We start from the raw sequence: 20,873 nt of genomic DNA, 5'->3' as shown, positions 1-20,873 counted from the left end.
CTGGTACCCTCCAATCTCTCCCTAGAAATTTCAAGTAACATGGAAAAGCATTATCTTATAACACTATGTAATATGTATTTTAATTCTCTATACTCCTTTATTAACAGACAAGATACATATACTGCAGTAGGACCAGATAAATACAACATGGCAAAGCTAAGTCTTTCAAGACACTAGGCATATTTGAAAGTGAGTTCATTCTGGCAGTCTTTAGGCAAAGTCCTTAACATAGTTTTGTAATGCTTCAGACTCCTTATCAAGACATTTCTATCTTCTTTGATAAAACCAGGAGAAATGATAATTTTTTGGGGGGGACATAAATCACAGAAAGTGTCACTTAAAGTCATTGTTTGTCGGTGGTCTTCAGACATATTTTACTCCTCGTCAAAGCAGCCAGACTGAAAATTGTGTCCAGAGGTGATATTTAGTAAGTCTGATTTAGAAGTAAGTCTTCAAGAACAAAAACGCTTTTGTCTACACTTATCATCTTTATGTCTCCAGAAACATTCAGAAATTCCTGTTGATTACAGCAATATCTACAGTTCAAAGAAGAATTCAAACCACAAGCTATTCCAACATCTGTTTTGGTTTTATGGTCAATCTGAATAGTTATAATTTACATTTACTGGCACCACACACTGAGGTTATTTTCAAACTACTGTATTTTGTAAAACGGAAACAACAACAACAAAAATGACCTCCTTGTACTTGGATCTTGAGCCAAGTAACTATCCATATGAACAGAGGGGAAAATTTCACGAATAATCAATACTAATTTAAAAACTTACCTTAGACCATGGTCTTATCCTCTTTGCTACTCAGCCTTGATGGCTAACTTTCATTGCAGTTCATTACCAACTTTAGGCCCCAACAGAGAAACTCATCAGAAGACACAGAAAAGATAATAATGAGGGTAGAAGAGAGGCAGAGGGCCTGGATAAAAGGATAATTACATCCCACAATTGAGAATGAGGTTGGCACAGGAATTATTGCTAAACAAAATGCATCATGTAATGAGACCACCCAATACTCACAGTAAATTGTGAATCAGGCACCTAATTCTACAACCTCAGTTAGTTATTTCCTTAGGCAGATACTCTTTATCCTTGTGAGGGGCCTCACTGGCAATCCTTCTGAAGCTCTGCCTAACGCTGCCCACATCAGTCAGGCACTACCAGCTGCCTTTTCCTTACTGGATTTGAACTAGTTTCATTTGCACTAAATTCCACAAATACAGAAACAAATAAGCAAGCTCAAAAGCAGGGCCAGAAAATTGCTCTGTGATATGAAAAATGGAAGTTGCCATTTGTTGACCACTCAGAAAGTGCCTGGCTTTGTCCCCCATCATGTTCAATCCCATCTTATCCTCACAAAAACCCTCTGAAGGATACTACGGGTTTTTTTTTGTTCGTTTGTTTCTATTTTGGAGATGATAATCTGAGGCACGTAGAGATTACATGTATAACACTGAACAAACTAATCAGAGACAGGGTTGGGGTGCAAAGCCAGGTTTCTCTAACCTCAAAGGTTAGTCCTTTAACCACTGTGTTGCCTTATCTCTCTGACTTGGAGCCTCTTCAGTCTCTGTGCACCTCACTGCTCAGCTCAGATTTCAGAATGACTTTGCACCTGGCACCTTTCTGTGGGCTGTGCTTCCTCAGGTCTCTGACATCTGCTGCCACTCCTCCTCCCTACTGCTGAGCCCTGGTCCCCACCAGTCTGGCTGCTCATCCATGCTGCTCTTAGGCCATGCCCATCCTCTCTCTGACATCTACCTCTCCCATCCCTGGGACTGATGTACCCCTAAGAGGCTATTGCACAAGCAACCACCAGACAATTTTACTACCATATTTTATTAGATTTGACACCCTTGACCGCAATCCATATTGTAATTTCAGAGATGTTAAAATGTGAATAAGACAAAAATGAAACCAAATTATTGGAAATGAAGAAATACCGTAGTGAGATTTCTAGTCTACAATGATAAGGCTTGTTCCATGAAAATGTCTTCTGAATGAGAAGTTGGAAAGTCTTGATGTGCTTTCTTTAAAGCTCTAAATTAACATAGTATATTTTATAATAAAAACGTATGATTGGGAATGTGGAATCAGAAGACACATCTAAACTTGTAGTTCTCATGTTACGTATTTCCATGTCCTCAGAATTGACACATTAAGCCTATAGCCCGCTAATGCCCAACAATAAGCTGCCTATATCCACTTAAGATGCTTCTTGATGTTCACCATGACAAAAACACCAGGAAACACCCACCTGAACAAAATCAACACTTACTTTGATTTTGTGATTATCTTTTTCATTACTAATTATGTGCATATACTATGTTTCTGGTTGCCTTATTTACCGGTTAATGATGCCAATTAGTTAACTCATGAACATAACCCATAACATCTAAATATACCATTAAGAATATAATTGAAAAATAAAATAAAAACATTAAAGTTGAAAGCTGACCCTTGCTTTTTATCTCAGTTACTAAGGCAGGTCATTGTTTATTTTTATTAACAGTTTGTCTGTGTTGGTGGAAGCCCTAACAGAATGAAAGCATTTGCAGTGTTTATGCACAAGGAGCTCAGATTGGAAGACAGTGAAGAGGACGTCAAGAACATCTGCGCCGGGACTGACAGATATTGTATGTACAAAATTGGTCCCGTGCTCTCTATCAGTGTAAGTACTCAATGGCTGCACGTCACGTAGTCATCACAAGCTAGCAAAAGAAAGTGGGAACTTCCAAATACAGGAGTTCTTTTTCCCCTCCTGCTTTGCATTTTCACACAATAAATTAAGTGTCCAGGTGTGACATTCATAGTTGGAAAAAGTCCTAGGGGCATAAAATAACATTCAGTGATACTTTGGTTTGCTTTATTAGTTACCACTTAGCTATGCATGTTAGGGGAAAAAAACCCTCAAAGCACACTTCCTCTCTTTAGTTTGTAACTGATTAGTAAGCCACCAGCAATTTTTTCTCCTCTACCCTTTATCCAGCTTTGGGAATGTTGGGCTTTTAGTACACAAGGGCCAATTTTCAGGATTACCCAAGTGGTGCCATTTAACACTGTAATAAGCTCACTGAAAAGCTGCTAATGCATTTCCATGGAGCTCTTGCAAACTGCTCTCCTGTATTTAGAACATGTTAACAGCTCTGGACACACAGTGTCCTGAGACAATATGAAAGTGGAATGACTTGCAATTTTAGGGAACACAGAGACCGTTTCCCTCTTGGACTCAGGATAGCATACACTTAGCAGAATGTACATGCGTGTGCACCCAGCTTGCCTTCCAAGTGGGTCTCTATGCCACAGGGCTGTATTCTGAAACAATAGCTCTGAGCCTGTATATATCTGGACACTGCAGCCCTCATAAGGGGCACAGCTAAGCATGCCAGGTGACAAGGGAAGAATCCACTGCAGAGATATGATAATTCTAAGGAGCTGGATTATATGTGACTCCCGAACCAGGGAATAACTATCTATCAATTGCTCTATATTACGTGGACATGGAAGGATGGATGATCATGGTTGGAAGCCTAGACTGAAGAAGGGAAAATTATGCAATACCAGTGGGACAGCCAAGTTGGTCTCCCCTCTGGGACAAAATACATGAAACCTGCTTTGGGCACACATGGGAGAATCCATTCGTTCATTTGTTCATTCAACAATTACAGAAAAGCTACATTAGAAAGAAACTGAGTATCCCCAGATCTTGGCACATTTTGTCTTGCTAACTTTTGCTTGACTTTTAGACTACAACTCTTTGTCCTTTTTTTTGCACAATAAATGGGTAAGGACAGAAAAGTAAAATTTATAAAAATGTGACACTATCATAAACAAGTAGTAAAACTTCAGAGTAAGATATAAAAACAGCAGTAGACTGATCCTGCTGTCCATCAGGGAAAAAGAACTGAAATATGCATCATGTCCAGAGGGGTCAGACAACTAGAAATGAGCCTCACTAGGCAGAAAGAGGATTTCCAGTTGAGACCACTTCTTTGAAAATTCTTCCTCTCCAGCAGCTGCTGAGGGGTGTGTGTGTGTGTGTGTGTGTGTGTGTGTGTGAGAGAGAGAGAGAGAGAGAGAGAGAGAAAGAGAGAGAGTCTAGCAGAAACATACAAGCCCATTTGTCATTTTATCACTGTGCCGCATATTAAGTGATAGTCATAAACCTATCAAATATCTGATTTAGGAGGAACCTAATAGATTAAATAATGGTTCATTTTCTTAATATACAATTGAGGAAATGAGATTTAGAGAGTTTACTCATTAGTGGTAGAGTCCAGTCTTGTTAATCTTGGACATACATTTTTTTTGATTAAGCAATGTTTTTAATTTTGATTAATTTAAAAAATACAGGGCTCCCCTGGTGGCGCAGCGGTTGAGAGTCTGCCCGCCGATGCAGGGGACATGGGTTCGTGCCGTGGTCCGGGAGGATCCCACATGCCACGGAGCGGCTGGGCCCGTGAGCCATGGCCGCTGAGCCTGCGCGTCCAGAGCCTATGCTCCACAACGGGAGAGGCCACAACATGAGAGGCCCGCGTACAGCAAAAATAAATAAATAAATAAATAAAAATAAATAAAAAATACAGAAAAATGCAAATAAGGAACTGTAGCCATATTCAGAATTAGTGATATACATGTTTCCATCTTTTGTGTATGTATCTACCCATCTATCTGATTTCTTTCTTTCTCTTCCTTTTTTCTTTCCTTCCTTCCTTTCTTCCTTTCTTTCTCTTTTTCTTTCTTTCTTTCTTACTCTTTTCTTTCTTTCTCTCTCTCTTGCTTTCTTTTTTTCCTTCTTTTTCCTTCCATCAATCATCTATACTTGTATGTATGTATGTGGTATGTATGTATGTATATATCTCTCTTAAGTTTCCTTCAAATTTTCTCTATTCTTCAAATAGTCTGCTATAACAGCTGTTTTGTGTGTATTTCACGTATCAATTCAGATCGTTTCTTCTAATGTTTTGGTATTATTGTGTCAATGGGTGATGGAATATAAATTTTATTTGTTTCTCTTTGTTGATATTGTAGTTGCTTTTATTTAACTGATTAATTGCTGACTTTATTAGGGGCGTTTATCATTTTTACTTATTTTTTTTCCTTTAGCATTGTTCATTCTTTTTGTGAATTTTATTTTTTTAAACAGCAGGTTCTTATTAGTTATCTATTTTATGCATATTAGTGTATATATGTCAATCCCAATCTCCCAATTCATCACACCACCACCTCCACCCCCGGCTGCTTTCCCCCCTTGGTGTCCATACGTTTGTTCTCTACATCTGTGTCTCTATTTCTGCCTTGCAAACCAGTTCATCTGTACCATTTTTCTAGATTCCACATAAATGCATTAATATACAATAGTTGTTTTTCTCTTTCTGACTTAGTTCACTCTGTATGACAGTCTCTAGATCCATCCACGTCTCTACAAATGACCCAGTTTCATTCCTTTTAATGGCTGAGTAATATCCCATTGTATATATGTACTACATCTTCTTTATCCATTCATCTGTCAATGGGCATTTAGGTTGCTTCTATGACCTGGCTATTGTAAATAGTGCTGCAATGAACATTGGGGTGCATGTGTCTGTTTGAATTATGGCTTTCTCTGGGTATATGCCCAGTAGTGGGATTGCTGGGTCATATGGTAATTCTATTTTTAGTTTTTTAAGGAACCTCCATCCTGTTCTCCATAGTGGCTGCATCAGTTTACATTCCCTAACAGTGCAGGAGGGTTCCCTTTTCTCCACCCTCTCCAGAATTTGTTGTTTGTAGATTTTCTGATGATGGCCATTCTGACCGGTATGAGGTGATACCTCATTGCAGTTTTGATTTGCATTTCTCTAATAATTAGTGATGTTGAGCAGCTTTTCATGTTCCTCTTGGCCATCTGCATATCTTGTTTGGAGAAATGTCTCTTTAGATCTTCTGCCCATTTTTGGATTGGGTTTGTTTTTTTAATATTGAGCTGCATGAGCTGTTTATATATATTGGATATTAATCCTTTGGCCATTCATTCGTTTGCAAATATTTTCCCCCATTCTGAGGGTGGCCTTTTCGTCTTGTTTATAGTTTCCTTTGCTTTGCAAAAGCTTTTAAGTTTCATTAGGTCCCATTTGTTTATTTTTGCTTTTATTTCCATAAATAAAAGGAGGTGGGTCAAAAAAGATCTTGCTGTGGTTTATGTCAAAGAGTGTTCTTCCTATGTTTTCCACTAAGAGGTTTATGGTGTCTGGTCTTACATTTAGGTCTTTAATCCATTTGGAGTTTATTTTTGTGTATGGTGTTAGGGAGTGTTCTAATTTCATTCTTTTACATGTAGCTGTCCAGTTTTCCCAGCACCACTTATTGAAGAGACTGTCTTTTCTCCATTGTATATCCTTGCCTCCTTTGTCATAGATTAGTTGACCATATGTGTGTGGGTTTATCTCTGGGCTTTCTATCCTATTCCATTGATCTATATTTCTGTTTTTGTGACAGTACCATACTGTCTTGATTACTGAAGCTTTGTAGTATAGTCTGAAGTCAGGGAGTCTGATTCCTCCAGCTCCATTTTTTTCCCTGAAGATTACTTTGGCTATTCGGGGTCTTTTATGTCTCCATATAAATTTTAAGATTTTTTGTTCTAGTTCTGTAAAAAGTGCCATTGGTAATTTGACAGGGATTGCACTGAATCTGTAGATTGCTTTGGGTAGTAGAGTCATTTTCACAATATTGATTCTTCCAATCCAGGAACATGGTATATCTCTCCATCTGTTTGTGTCATCTTTGATTTATTTCATCAGTGTCTTACAGTTTTCTGAGTACAGGTCTTTTACCTCTTTAGGTAGGTTTATTCCTAGGTATTTTATTCTTTTTATTGCAATGGTGAATGGGATTGTTTCCTTAATTTCTCTGTCTGATCTTTCATTGTTATTGTATAGGAATGCAAGAGATTTCTTGCATTAATTTTGTATCCTGTAATTTACCAAATTCATTGATTAGCTCTAGTAGTTTTCTGGTGGCATATTGAGGATTATCTATGTACAGTATCATGTCATCTGCAAACAGTGACAGTTTTACTTCTTCTTTTCCAATTTGTATTCCTTTTATTTCTTTTTCTTCTCTGATTGCCATGGCTAGAACTACCAAAACTATGTTGAATAATAGTGTCAAGAGTGGACATCCTTGTCTTGTTCCTGATCTTAGAGGAAATGGTTTCCGTTTTTCACCATTGAGAATGATGTTTGCTGGGGGTTTGTTGTATATGGCCTTTATTATGTTGAGGTAGGTTCCCTCTAGGCTCACTTTCTGGAGAGTTTTCATCAATAAATTGGTGTTGAATGTTGTCAAAAGCTTTTTCTGCATCTACTGAGATGATCATATGGTTTTTATTCTTCAATTTGTTAATATGGTGTATCACATTGATTGATTTTTTGTATATTGAAGAATCCTTGCATCCCTGGGATAAATCCCACTTGATCATGGTGTATGATCCTTTTAATGTGTTGTTGGATTCTGTTTGCTAGCATTTTTTGAGGATTTTTGCATCTATTTTCATCAGTGATATTGGTCTGTAACTTTCTTTTTTTGTAGTATCTTTGTCTGGTTTTGGAATCAGGGTGATGGTGGCCTCATAGAATGAGTTTGGGAGTGTTCCTTCTTCTGCAATTTTTTGGAAGAGTTTGAGAAGGATGGGTGTTAGCTCTTCTCTAAATGTTTGATAGAATTCACCTGTGAAGTCATCTGGTCCTGAACTTTTGTTTGTTGGAAGATTTTTCATCACAGTTTCAATTTGATTACTTGTGATTGGATTGTTCATATTTTCTGTTTCTTCCTGATTCAGTCTTGGAAGGTTATACCTTTCTAAGTATTTGTCCATTTCTTCCAGGTTGTCCATTTTATTGGCATAGAGTTGCTTGTAGTAGTCTCTTATGATGCTTTGTATTTCTGCGGTGTCCGTTATAACTTCTCCTTTTTCATTGCTAACTTTATCAATTTAAGTCATCTCCCTATTTTTCTTGATGAGTCTAGCTAAAGGTTTATCAATTTTGTTTATCTCCTCAAAGAACCAGCTTTTAGTTTTATTGATCTTTGCTGTTTTTTTCTTTGTTTCTATTTCATTTATTTCTGCTCTGACCTTTATGATTTCTTTCCCTCTGCTAACTTTGGGTTTTGTTTGTTCTTCTTTCTCTAGTTCCTTTAGGTGTAAGGTTAGATTATTTATTTGTGATTTTTCTTGGTTCTTGAGGTAGGATTGCATTGCTATAAACTTCCCTCTTAGGACTGCTTTTGCTGCACCCCATAGGTTTTCGCCTGTCGTGTTTTCACTGTCACTTGTCTCTAGGTATTTTTTGATTTTCTCTATGATTTCTTCAGTGATCTCTTGGTTATTTAGTAACGTATTGTTTAGCTTCCATGTGCTTGTGTTTTTTACATTTCTTTCCCTGTAATTTATTTCTAATCTCATAGTGTTGTGGTCGGAAAAGACGCTTGATATGATTTCAGTTTTCTTAAACTTCCTGAGGCTTGATTTGTGACCCAAGATGTGATCTATCCTGGAGAATGTTACCTGTGCACTTGAGAAGTGTAATCTGCTGTTTTCAGATGGAATGTCCTAGAAATATCAATTAAATCTATGTGGTCTATTGTGTCATTTAAATCTGTGTTGTCTTATTAATTTTCTGTCTGGATGATATGTCGATTGGTGTAAGTGAGGTGTTAAAGTCCCCCAGTATTATTGTGTTACTGAATCTTGGACATACAACTAATAGAGGTTTGATTGATATCCTCTAGGAGACTTACAATGCATTTGGAAGTCAGAACATGTTCCATGGCAACCAAAAATGGGAAACCCAGAGGTTCAAAGTTTCCATAGTTTAATATTCTTGATGGTGAGAAGAAGGAAACTCAGGTGAAAATATTGTGGTCATGCCTGTAATGGTTTTCTAGATTTGTTAATGAAGAATTAGTGTCAGCCATCACCTAACTGCCAAGATGCCCCTGGTGCTTTTCTGCACACAAAGTCTTTGTGCCCAAGAGTAGAATACTGAAGACCACATTTGACTCTCTCATGTTATATTAGGAATGAAATAGACACCAATTCTAAACTTAGCTCCAGCTACTACAGATTCCAGCATGAAGGATCCTTCTGGAGCGTTATTAGAACATATTGTAACCACCAGGAGCAGCCAAATCCTAAACCTGTGGTGACCCTTATTCTGTGACATTGATTCTACTCTTCCAAATGCTGAGGAAGACCAGAGTTTCAGTCATGATCTATATACTGAATGTGTATCCATTATATACTCCAAATTGTTAGGTGTAGATGTAACCCACATCTCTACCCTTGTGCCTTTCAGAGCTCAACAGAATTATCAACAAATGAACAAGGACACATGAGAGCAATGAAATGGATTTACTCTTTCATTTAGTATAGTGGAAAAGGACTAAGTACATGGTAGCCAAATCTATATTTCCTCAAAATCAAGTCAATCTTGCAGAGAGCTCTTTTTCAAAACTCACTGTGAAGAGCCCAGTGGGGAACTGAGAAATGGCACTGCCCTGACACACCAGTACACCACGCCATCCCCACCTTCTGCTCTTGACAATGAGGGCTGAACTCAGTTTAACTGACAGGGAGATGCCTCTCTTTGATCGTCACAGATGGACCCATCTATCAGCATGTCATATGGGCGTCGGTTAGAGCTGACTTACGTTTTCCTCAGCTATGGCAAAGTCATAATGATTATGTAAATTTACCTGAGGGCTGTTAACTTGTAATGAAGGAAGTAAATATGTCCTGTGTGTGTTATCATTCTGCAAGATGTATGATGACTTTCCCTTTTCTCTCCACAGCATGGCATGGGCATCCCCTCCATTTCTATTATGCTTCATGAACTCATTAAATTACTGTACCATGCCCGGTGCTGTGATGTTACCATTATCAGAATTGGTACATCAGGGGGAATAGGTGAGATGGATTGATTTATATACTATTAAATCCAAGTGGTTGTTCCATACAGGGTAAGCTGTTGGTATGGTAACACACCAACGTACTCAGAGCCCAGAAGAAACCCAGATGGGCTAAAAAGTGTCAGGAGGCTGGGCTTGAGGCAATTGAGAAATTTAAATTTAAAGCAAATTAAAAGAATTTAAGGAAATAGATGTGTATACAATCTTTCTCTTTTCCCCTGCATGGAAACCTGGAGTGAGACATCCCACTGCCCACTGCCCAGATGGACTTAGGTGTTCTTAAGGGGAGGAGTGGAAACTTGCTAGGAAATATGCTTTGAGGATAAGAGTAAGTTTTGAGGGTTTGAATAGATTTTGAAGCTTAAGAATTTTATAAGTGACAGAAATAAGTGCTTTCAAGTAAAAAAAATAAATCACTAAGACTTGCCTTGTTTATCAGCTAAGTAAGCAGACATCAATAGCTCTTAGGAAAACATTGCTTTTAGCTCATGTCAGTGACTACCCTTTTCTTGGCTGGGTCTTTTCCTCATCAACACAGCAGAAGAGATCAGGCCGGGCTTTTAGGGAAGAGTTGGGTGATGCTTCCTAAGGTTTGCTCAGAGCCTCCTCTCCTCCCTTCTTCCTTGGCTGGTCAGGCAGCTAGTCAGGAGCCTTGTTTATACATCCACCCTGGGCTGAGGTAAAGTTCTGTGGAGACCTTCTTCTTTTTCAACCTCTTCTTCAGGAGCAGATCTTGTGAGGGGATGATTCTACTATGTCACCAAATGCAAATACAGACAGGGCATTGTAACTGGAAAGGTTTGGTTGACCGAGTGACAGGACTGAATGAGAATTATGAAAAAAAAAAAAAAAAGGCTGAGATTTTGGTCTTAGAATTACACAGGTGGCTGAGTCATGTTTCACTAGAAACAAACATGTTCAAAAATATCATGCCCTTTCCACAGCTGTGGTACAGGAATAAAGTCCAGCCAAGACCCTCACAGATGGATTAAAGAAGGACATCTATGGATGTCCACCCAGAAAGAGAAGGAGAATGTTAGTTAGCAATCATTATTAGATCAGGCATCCTTCTGGACTGTTGTTTATCCAATGTTATCCCAAATAAGCAATAGTAGCGAATGATGCATTTGGGGATGAAATGGATAACACTGTTATTAAGATTGCTCATAATTCTTGAGTTGTGGGATACAAGGATCTGTCTGCATAGCCCATGCCCATGCAATGTACCATCCTGACTGCTGTGGTTGCCCCTTGATATTAACAAGTGTCCAGTGTGGGCAAAGCAACCTGCTGACCATCCAGCTCATGGTCATGGATTCTAGGTCTTTTGTTTGATGGTAACATGATACATACAGCCCATGTAGCACAATGAAGGTCTATGAATTGTGGGAAATTAAAGCAATGTGCTGTTGTGGATTATCCATCATTTTGAAGTTCTGTTCTCATTAAGGACTCTTAGCTTATCAATAAGATGTGTTTGTTTTGTCTTAAAAACATTGATTTGGAGATGAAGGAGGTGTAGCTTGTTGGTTTTTTGGTTTTTGTTTTTTGCTTTTTTGCTGATCTTACCACTCTTTAGATGAGCCAACAAAACTTCATGATGATGAGGTACTCAAATAAATAGTGTCTTGGCCTTTAAGAGACTTTAACTGGGATATAAATGCTCTAATGCATCTAAGTATTAGGATGTCATGTGAATAACTTCATTTTTGATTTCCACATTTTCAACTTCCTTCTCCGTCACTTTCCTGTTTTTAGGACACTGTTAATAATTCAAGAAGATATTTGTTTGATTTCTTTAAAAAGTATCTGACTCACCGAGGCTCTATCATCAGAGCCTACCTTGGGTCTCTAGCTGGATCTTCTAAATTAACCCCATGTTGATCCACATTGGAATTTATTAAGAACCCAGAAGGATATGGCTATGCGCTATGGTAGGGGTTGGTAAATTTTTTCTATACGAGGTCAGACAGTAAATATTTTAGGCTTTGCAGGCCATATGGTTTCTGTTGCAACTTCTCAACTCTGCCATTAGAGTGTGGAAGCAATCATAGAAAATATGCAAATGAGTGAATGTGGCTGTGTTCCAATAAAGCTCTATTTACAAAGATGGGCTAGATCTGGTCCATGGATTGTAGTTTGCAGATCTCTGTCTATGGCATCTCTATGGAAACATTCACTCATTCAACAAATTTTTATTGAATACCTATAATGTGATAGGCATAATGCTACTGGGGAGACAACAGTGGACAGATACTGCTCTTGCCTTCATAGAGCCTATGTTTTATCAGGGCAATAGACAAACAAATGAGTAATTATAAAAAATGTGATGAATGTTAGGACAGAGAGAGTCTAGGGCCCTATCAATATATATCCCCTCATCCAGGCTCTAAACAGGAATCAGAACGGGTCAAAAACTAGGTCAAAAGCTGGGCCTGGGAAAATTGAATGTAATGTATCTGTGTTGCCTTTTAATTTTTTCCCCCTCTGTGGATTCAGGTCTTTTGAAGGAAGTGACTTAAGCTGACACCAGAAGAATGAGTTGAAGTTGGTCTGATGAAAGTGTGGGGGGTAGGATGAGGGAACACACCAGGCCAGGGGAATAACAGCTGGCAGAAAATGGTTTCTCAAGTCCCTGAGACTTGAGTTCCTGAGTCCCAGGAGCAAGCCAGACTTTGTAGCAATGGAAGGTCAGCCAAGAGGCCTAATTTACATGGGATGGGAGAGGGGAGGAGGGAATGGATGTAATGAGAATCAAAAGGAAGAGAGGACAGAGATGCAAGGAAATGATAGTAATCAAGGAGTTGCAGAGAAGATTAAATATCAAGTAGTCACATCACTTTATGAAAACTACTTTCTGGCAGGCTCATTTAGTTTATTCCTGACCTACTTTATTCAAATTTGAACCTGAAGGCCAGTACTAATTTGCATGTCCAAGAGTCATGTTTGTCTTGAAATTTAAACCCCATCACATTGTAAATGTGAATCTGGAAAGCAAGCAAATGTAAATGCCTGTTTGGAATGTTATTATTTAATTGCATTTGGAAAAGAAAATAATTTAAAAGATGAAAATGGGGAGAATCATTAGCAACTAGCATTAATTAATGTTGGCAGAAGAGATTACATACTATGTGTCAAAAGTAAACCTAAGTGACATTCTTCTGTAACCGCCTATTTATTCCCACACTGCAGGGATTGCACCGGGGTCTGTTGTAATAACAGATAGAGCCGTAGACTCCTTTTTTAAGCCCCGGTTTGAACAGGTAATCTTGGACAATGTTGTCACCAGAAGTACTGAACTTGACAAAGAACTGGCTGAGGAACTATTCAACTGTAGCAAAGAAATTCCCGACTTCCCAACCCTCATTGGACATACGATGTGTACCTATGATTTTTATGAAGGTGAGAAGAATTTATAAACTGTGAAAGCAGCAGAAAATTGCCAGCAATACTTTGTTATTCAAACCCAAAATTTATATTAAAAACTCCACTTTAGAAATTCATAGTTGGGGATTAAAAAAGGAACTGAAACAGCCTTTTCAACTTACTAAAGCATAGGAACGTAAGGACATCATAAGCGGCGGAGACACACACATTTTGAGAGTGGGTTTAATCCTCCTAGAACAAATTGGATACTCAAATGCAATTTGTGATGTTAGCAAAATCTTATCTCTGTTGATGCCTTTAATTTAAATCGGAAAAGGGGGATATGCTTCTATGTTTCTTCCATTTTGAGGTACAGTCACCTGTACCTTGGAAGGGATCTGGTACCCAGGAAAGAGTCGGAACCAGGAAATAGGAAGAGATATTTGGGGGAGGAAATCCCAAAGGGATGGGGTAGTCTCAGAGCAGTTCTTTTTTCTCTTGGCCATGAGTAAAATGTCCCCAAATCAAGTTTAGGAACAAAATTGATGGTGACTCCCAAGTAGCAGCTCTTGCCACAAGCAGAGAGGGGCCAGGAGAAAACACCTTCCAGGACAGACCTTGCTCATTCCATAAGAAAGAATCTAACCAGGCTTGGTACCATTCCTTGGAGGGCATTCTAGAAATCTTTCAGTGTAGCTGTGTTTGTGTATGTTCATCAAACTATGTGTTACCTCTTTTTTTTGTGTGTGTGGTATGCGGGCCCCTCACTGTTGTGGCCTCTCCCGTTGCGGAGCACAGGCTCTGGACTCGCAGGCCCAGCGGCCATGGCTCATGGGCCCAGCCGCTCTGCAGCACGTGGGACCCTCCCAGACCGGGGCACGAACCCGTGTCCCCTGCATCGGCAGGCGGACTCCCAACCACTGCGCCACCAGGGAAGCCCTTACCTCATTTTAAATTATTTTTCTTTTCTTTTCCCTTTGGATCAAACTTAGACTATTATATTGAATTCTAAACAGTTATATATGGAGATATATTATCTATAAACATTACTTCAGGTTAGTAAAGGTGTTGTCACCAATATGTGTTATGAAATAGGGGCCACTTTGGGTCTGATAGGGTTGAGACTTTGTCTCAGGCCACTGGCCCCTTCATGGGGTGGGTCACTGACGGGTTTAAGCCAGAACTTGCAAATGGTACCCATTGGAGTCAATGTTTTCTTTGGGCTGCACAGTATTTTTTAGAATATGAATTATTTTGCCAACATTTATAATTTCTGGAGATGTCATATGAAAATCCAGATTTTTGGCTTCTTGAAATAACATAACATTAAAAATATAAAATAATTTATTCATGGCAGCCCTGGCAAGCCTCGGCCCACATCTGGGGCTACATTCACTGAAGGTGAGGTGAGGCTGCTCCCTTCCAACAGGTAGACCTCGTTGACATTACCTGCTTAACCTGTGGGACATCTGAGTTTGAATCGGCTAAAATAGCACTGCATTAGAGGTGTTGGCAGGCAGCCCTAAGAAGGAGGGCACAAGGAGAAGCAGACAGCAAGGATGGAAATAGCATGAAAGATAGAGAAAAGGGAAAAAAGAGGAGCTTCCCTGGTGGCACAGTGGTTGAGAGTCCGCCTGCCGATGCAAGGGACACGGGTTCATGCCCCGGTCCGGGAAGATCCCACATGCCACGGAGCGGCTGGGCCCGTGAGCCATGGCCGCTGAGCCTGCGCATCCGGAGCCTGTGCTCCGCAACGGGAGAGGCCACAGCAGTGAGAGGCCTGCGTACTGCAAAAAAGAAAAAAGAGGATTTTGCAATATGGATGGTGACAGAGTCTACTGGCCTCCCTACTTCAAGAGGACGCCCTTGGGGGTGGGGCGCAGTGAAGCCTGTTCCCAGCGCAGCCACGGTGTTGGAGGAGTAACAGCATCAGGCTTTTCTCCACCTCCTCTGGCCCCACTGGTACAGATGGAATTCAAGTGCTAAGTAAACACCCAGAGCAGCCTAGAAGGGAAAATGTGATCGCAAAAGAATGGTGTGCAGCCTGAGGTGTGTGGCAAGGAAAAGGTGGACAAATCGACCATTTGTGTATGGCCACCATGGTCATGAGGCACAGATGGAGCTGCAATGTCCAAACCACCACCCTGGTCCTCAAGTAGCTCAGGATCATCACTGGGGCTTGGAGCCTTTTCTTCTTCCCCAGCACCTGTCCCTGGGCCAGCTGCCAGTCGCAGGTGCAACCTGAGATTTTCCTCAAAGGGCAGATCTTCCAGAGACCCTCCAGGTCCTGCTGTCTCTGGGCACAGTGCTGGCTGCTGTGGCCATTCAATGGTCACTTGCCCCAGAGCTGGGGGAGCTCAGTGCCATGGAGATTCCTCTCTGTGTGAGACTCTTGAGCTGGGCACAGCCTTGCCCCAGGTCCTTTGATAGGATGATTCAGATGGCCAGATTTATCCTACCTGGGGTGCAAGCCCATGAGTTAGAGTCAGCCACAGAGCACTTGGGCTGACAGCAAGCCTCTTAGTGATGCCACAGCCACCGTGGGACATCAAGCCGCTAAACATTCTCCATTCTCTTTCAGGCCAGGGTCGACTTGATGGAGCGCTGTGCTCCTTTTCCAGAGAAAAGGGGTTAGATTACTTGAAAAGAGCATATAATGCCGGCATCAGGAATATTGAAATGGAATCTACGGTGTTTGCGGCCATGTGTAGACTTTGTGGTCTAAAAGGTAAGATTTTCATGAATGCCTAAGGGTCAAATTCTCCTCTTTCATGAAGTTATTTTCACTCTTCAGGAGAATAAAAAGGAATCCAGCTATATATTACTTTGGGTTGAATGCACGGTTATCTCATAATATCTTGTGAGTGGGCAGGACATTATTTGCTATGCAAATGAGGAAACCAGGCCTCAAGGGTCAAAAGTAAGTTGCCCAAGGTCACCAGCTAGTGGGTTACATAGCCAAGACTTGATAGATTGTTCTGCTTTCTTCATCCTGGTAGTGGATGCTGTTTTCTACTACAATTGAATTTATTGGGACATGACACAGATAAAATATTCCTAAAATAGTCCATCAAAGGACAAAATATCAGTGGAGTAGTGTGTTTTTAAAGTTAATTTACATGCATTCTTGCTTTTCCCAACTTTTTTATTTTGAAAAAAAAATCAGTAATACAGAAGAATTGAAATAGTGTGTATGTATATATGTGTGTGTGTATATATATATATATATATACACATATATATACACACACACGTATACACAAACACACCTATTTGCTTTTTTCTCCTGAATCACTGTATATAAATTATAAATATTATGCCACTTAACTCTTGTAACTTAGCATCATTTCCTAAGAATAAGGATGTCCTCCTAATGACCACAATACAAGTATCAAACCCCAAAAAAATATATTTAAGAAAAGTAAAAATCATTTCATAATGTCATTTAACATCCATTCCATATTTAAATTTTCTGATTTTCCTAAAAATATCTTTAAAGATTATTTAAATCTAATATTGAATTAACTTCATACACTGTATTGCTTAGTTATTGTATCTCTATACTTTTACATCTAGAATAGTTTCCCTACTTTTCTTTTTTCCCCAGGACAGAGGAATTTTTGAAAAGTTCAGGCAGTTATCTTGTAGAACATCCATGTTCTAGATTTGTCTGTACTTGTCATCGTGGGATTTCACTTTATTTCCTGTAAAGCAGAAGTAAAGTCTAGTGGCTTGATTAGATTCAGCTATGTGGTAAGAACACTTCATAGTAATGTAAACTTTCCATTGCACCACATCAGGGAAAGGTAATGTGAAGATATTCCACTGTTAGTAATTTCGAGTTGGATCACTTGGATCAAGGGGTAACTGTCATCTCCCTCCTCTGAAAAATTAATGTTTTCTCTCTGTAAGTAGCAAGTAACTTCTGGGATGATAATCTGGCACTGTGTGAACGAATATCCTGTAATCCAATCGTCTTTTCCCAGTGATTTTAGCATGGAATACAAATGATGATTTTCTAATTCCATCATTCCTCCTACGTTTGTTAGCTACCATTCTTTTAAGAAGAGCCTTTCTTTCTCACACTCTTCTCTCTCTTTTTTCTTTTTGGTGGCAGGGAATCGTTATTGTTTGGTGGATTTTCTTCAAAGCAGTGTGTTATAAGCAGTTTCTGTCATTATTCTTTTTGATACTCAAATTATCCCAAATGTGGCCAGGAAGAGCCCCTTCTAGTGCACTCTTTTGTCCTTTTGACATAATTCTCTTAACTCTTGAGAATTTTCTTGCTTTCAGGCACAATGGGATTCTTAGGTACCACTTACACTTTCCTTGCCTCAGGTCTGGGATCAGCCATTTCTCCAAGAATCTCTGCTTCCTTTGGGTGGAGAGTGGCATTAAGAAACCAAATATGTGTGTGGCATGCATTTTTATTTTTGGTGAAATTATTCCAATAGAACCACTAATCTCTGACCAACACCAAGAAAACCTACTGAAGTAAAACATAATTTTCACAAGGACTAATCAATATAACTATTGTTTGTGATTTTAAATTATTTTCATAGTCATCCTCTAGATTAAAAAGCTACAAACAATAAATGCTGGAGAGGGTGTGGAGAAAAGGGAACCCTCTTGCACTGTTGGTGGGAATGTAAATTGATACAGCCACTATGGAGAACAGTATGGAGGCTCCTTAAAAAACTACGAATAGAACTACCATATGACCCAGCAATCCCGGTACCGGGCATATACCCTGAGAAAACCATAATTCAAAAAGAGTTATGTACCAAAATGTTCATTGAAGCTCTATTTACAATAGCCAGGAGATGGAAGCAACCTAAGTGTCCATCATCGGATGAATGGATAAAGAAGATGTGGCACATATATACAATGGAATATTACTCAGCCATAAAAAGAAACGAAATTGAGTTATTTGTAGTGAGGTGGATGGACCTAGAGTCTGTCATACAGAGTGAAGTAAGTCAGAAGGAGAAAGACAAATACCGTATGCTAACACATATATATGGAATTTAAGAAAAAAAAATGTCATGAAGAACCTAGGGGTAAGACGGGAATAAAGACACAGACCTACCAGAAAATGGACTTGAGGATATGGGGAGGGGGAAGGGTAAGCTGTGACAAAGTGAGAGAGTGGCAATGGACATATATACACTACCAAACGTAAAATAGATAACTAGTGAAGCAGCCGCATAGCACAGGGAGATCAGCTTGGTGCTTTGTGACCACCTAGAGGGGTGGGATAGGGAGGGTGGGAGGGAGGGAGACGCAAGAGGGAAGAGATATGGGAACAAATGTATAACTGATTCACTTTGTTATACAGCAGAAACTAACACACCATTGTAAAGCAATTATACTCCAATAAAGATGTTAAAAAAATTCAAGTTTTATTGATGGAAGAGGTAAACCTGCAGTTAATTAAATATTCTTTATTAAATTGGCTATGAAAGCCTCAGACCTAAAGCAAAAGAGCACCATCTAAAATACTATTTTTGAGTGGGAAGCAGTCCCCAATTATGAACAATGATGTCTAAGAAAATGTTGGAGCAACCTTTTTTAGAATTCATAGTTCTGTTTTTCATACAGCAATTATCTATTTTTTTTCAGAAAAGAGCCCATAAAATATGTCATCTATCAAACGTGTTTTATAGTGTACCTACTGAGTGCATAGCACAATACAAGAAGCTTGGTTTTTAAATCAAATCTTTGGCTGATAAGATTTGTCTCAATTATTATCTTCCTAAAGAAAGAAGGACTTCTGTGCATCAACCAGTGGCCTGAGCACCCAAGCAGTAGGGACACAGCAGAGGATGACACAGACAGAATCTCTGCCCTTGCGGAGTCTAGGGGGGAGGCAAACAACAACAACAGAGAGCAATCTATAATAATATGGTAATATGTTAGATGCTGAGGAGCATGATGGTGAGAAATAAGGCAGGGAAAGGGCACAGGGACAACCAAGGTAGGAAGGAAAACCATACATTAAAATAGGGAAGGGTACACAGAGAAGGTGCCATTTAGGAAAATGCCACGTGGGTGTCTGGGCAAAAGGAGTCCAGGAAATGCAAATCTAAGGCTACCAGGCAGGAGCATTCAGAGTGTGACGGAGAAACAGGGAGACCAGTGTGTCTGGAGGGGAGTGACAACAGTGGAGAGGGTAGGGGATGGAGGGAGTATGGACTGTGTGGTCCCTATGAGAACTGTGACTTTCACTCTGAGAGATATGAGAAGTCATTGCTTTGAATAGAGAGGTGACGGGATGTGGCTTGCGTTGGAACAGGAGCACACTGGCTGCTGATCTGGGAAGAGCCTACTGGGGTTAAGGGCACAAGCAGGGAGAGAAGTAAGAGGGCTGATACAGTAGTCTAGGGAGAGATGATAGACCAGTACAACAACCGTGGAGGAGGTGAGAAGCAGTCATATGCTAGATACGTCTTGAAGGCAAATCCAACAGGATTTGTTGACAATTTGATGTGAATTTGGAGAGAAACGTGAGTGAAAAATGATTTCCAGGTTTTTGGCCTGAACAGCTGGAAGGATGGAGTTATCACAGTTGGGATAGAAAAAATTGGGTGAGGATTTGGCAGTACTGCAGTAGACATCAAATAGAGGCTAAGTAAGTAGGTGGATTTATGAATCTGGCGTTTAGGTGAGAAATTTGGGCTGGGGAAGTAAAATTGGAAGTTGACAGCATATAGATGGCATTTAAAGCCATGTAACAAATGAGATGACAAAGTGCCTGAGTGTAGAAACGGATGAAAAAGTCAGGGGAGGTGAGGGAGATCCAGCAGAAACTAAGGAAGAGTCGTCAGTGCAATTGGCAGTAATCCTGGAGAGTCTAGTGTCCCAGCCCCAAAGAAGAAATCTTCAAAGAAGTAAAGAATTACAGCCCAGTAATGCCTTATTTGATCACAAGTGGAACTTTAATTCTAATACTTGTCCTTATTGTCAATCAATTTTAATATACAAAACTACAAACAAAATGTATGCGGTAACATTTTAGAAAGGAGTTATAGGTCACAAGAAGAGATTAATTGTAGAACCACTACTCTCATCTCAGAACGAATGTACACACAAATCCTTGTAACATATGAGTAAAAGATGCAAGTGCATCCTTGTCCTCTTTAGAAGGCCATCATTAAGACCTCCTTTCAGGGAAACAATAGCATCTGCTTTTCTCTCCACAAGTTAGTGGGAATGGGAGCCCCAGAGGTGGGCAGCTTGCCCTTTCCTGAGCAGCAGCCTAACCAGCACATGACCTGCAGGAACACCTGGATTCAGATGTTTCTGCTCCAGGAAATGTTTCCTCACATTTCTTTCTTATGGAAACAGCAAGCGGTCACTTGAGTCATGGCTCCACCTGATAGGCAGATGGAGGAAAATTTGGTAACCAGTTTAGTCAAACATAAAATGCCACGTCACGAACTGCTGCCCTGATGTAAGTTTAGTGATGACCATCAGTTCTTTCTTAAGAGGCAGCCAGAGAGAGTTCTAGGCTTGTGAACCCCGGACCCTAGTCTTTCTCTC

General features: G+C 39.8%; 1 protein-coding gene across 6 annotated transcripts in view; it reads left to right on the top strand.

Annotated features, from left to right (window-relative positions):
* UPP2 (uridine phosphorylase 2) overlaps positions 1-20,873 on the top strand; it is a 45,163-nt gene that overhangs the window by 15,586 nt on the left and 8,704 nt on the right. For 3 of the 6 annotated variants that reach the window (XM_081242587.1, XM_081242588.1, XM_081242589.1), the window contains exons 3-6: positions 2,527-2,685; positions 9,849-9,963; positions 13,158-13,367; positions 15,913-16,059. In XM_081242587.1, the coding sequence (XP_081098713.1) occupies positions 2,527-2,685; positions 9,849-9,963; positions 13,158-13,367; positions 15,913-16,059 (631 nt within the window). Of the gene's footprint in view, positions 1-2,526; positions 2,686-9,848; positions 9,964-13,157; positions 13,368-15,912; positions 16,060-16,938; positions 17,085-20,873 lie in introns of all 6 variants that reach the window. The other 3 variants (XR_014016510.1, XR_014016511.1, XM_081242590.1) reach the window with 2 other exon arrangements.

This window comes from Mesoplodon bidens (assembly GCF_964165515.1).
Source record: "Mesoplodon bidens genome assembly, chromosome: 8".
Taxonomy (NCBI): domain Eukaryota; kingdom Metazoa; phylum Chordata; class Mammalia; order Artiodactyla; family Ziphiidae; genus Mesoplodon; species Mesoplodon bidens.
Note: the sequence above shows the minus strand (reverse complement) of the source record. Positions and strands in the feature narration are given on the sequence as shown.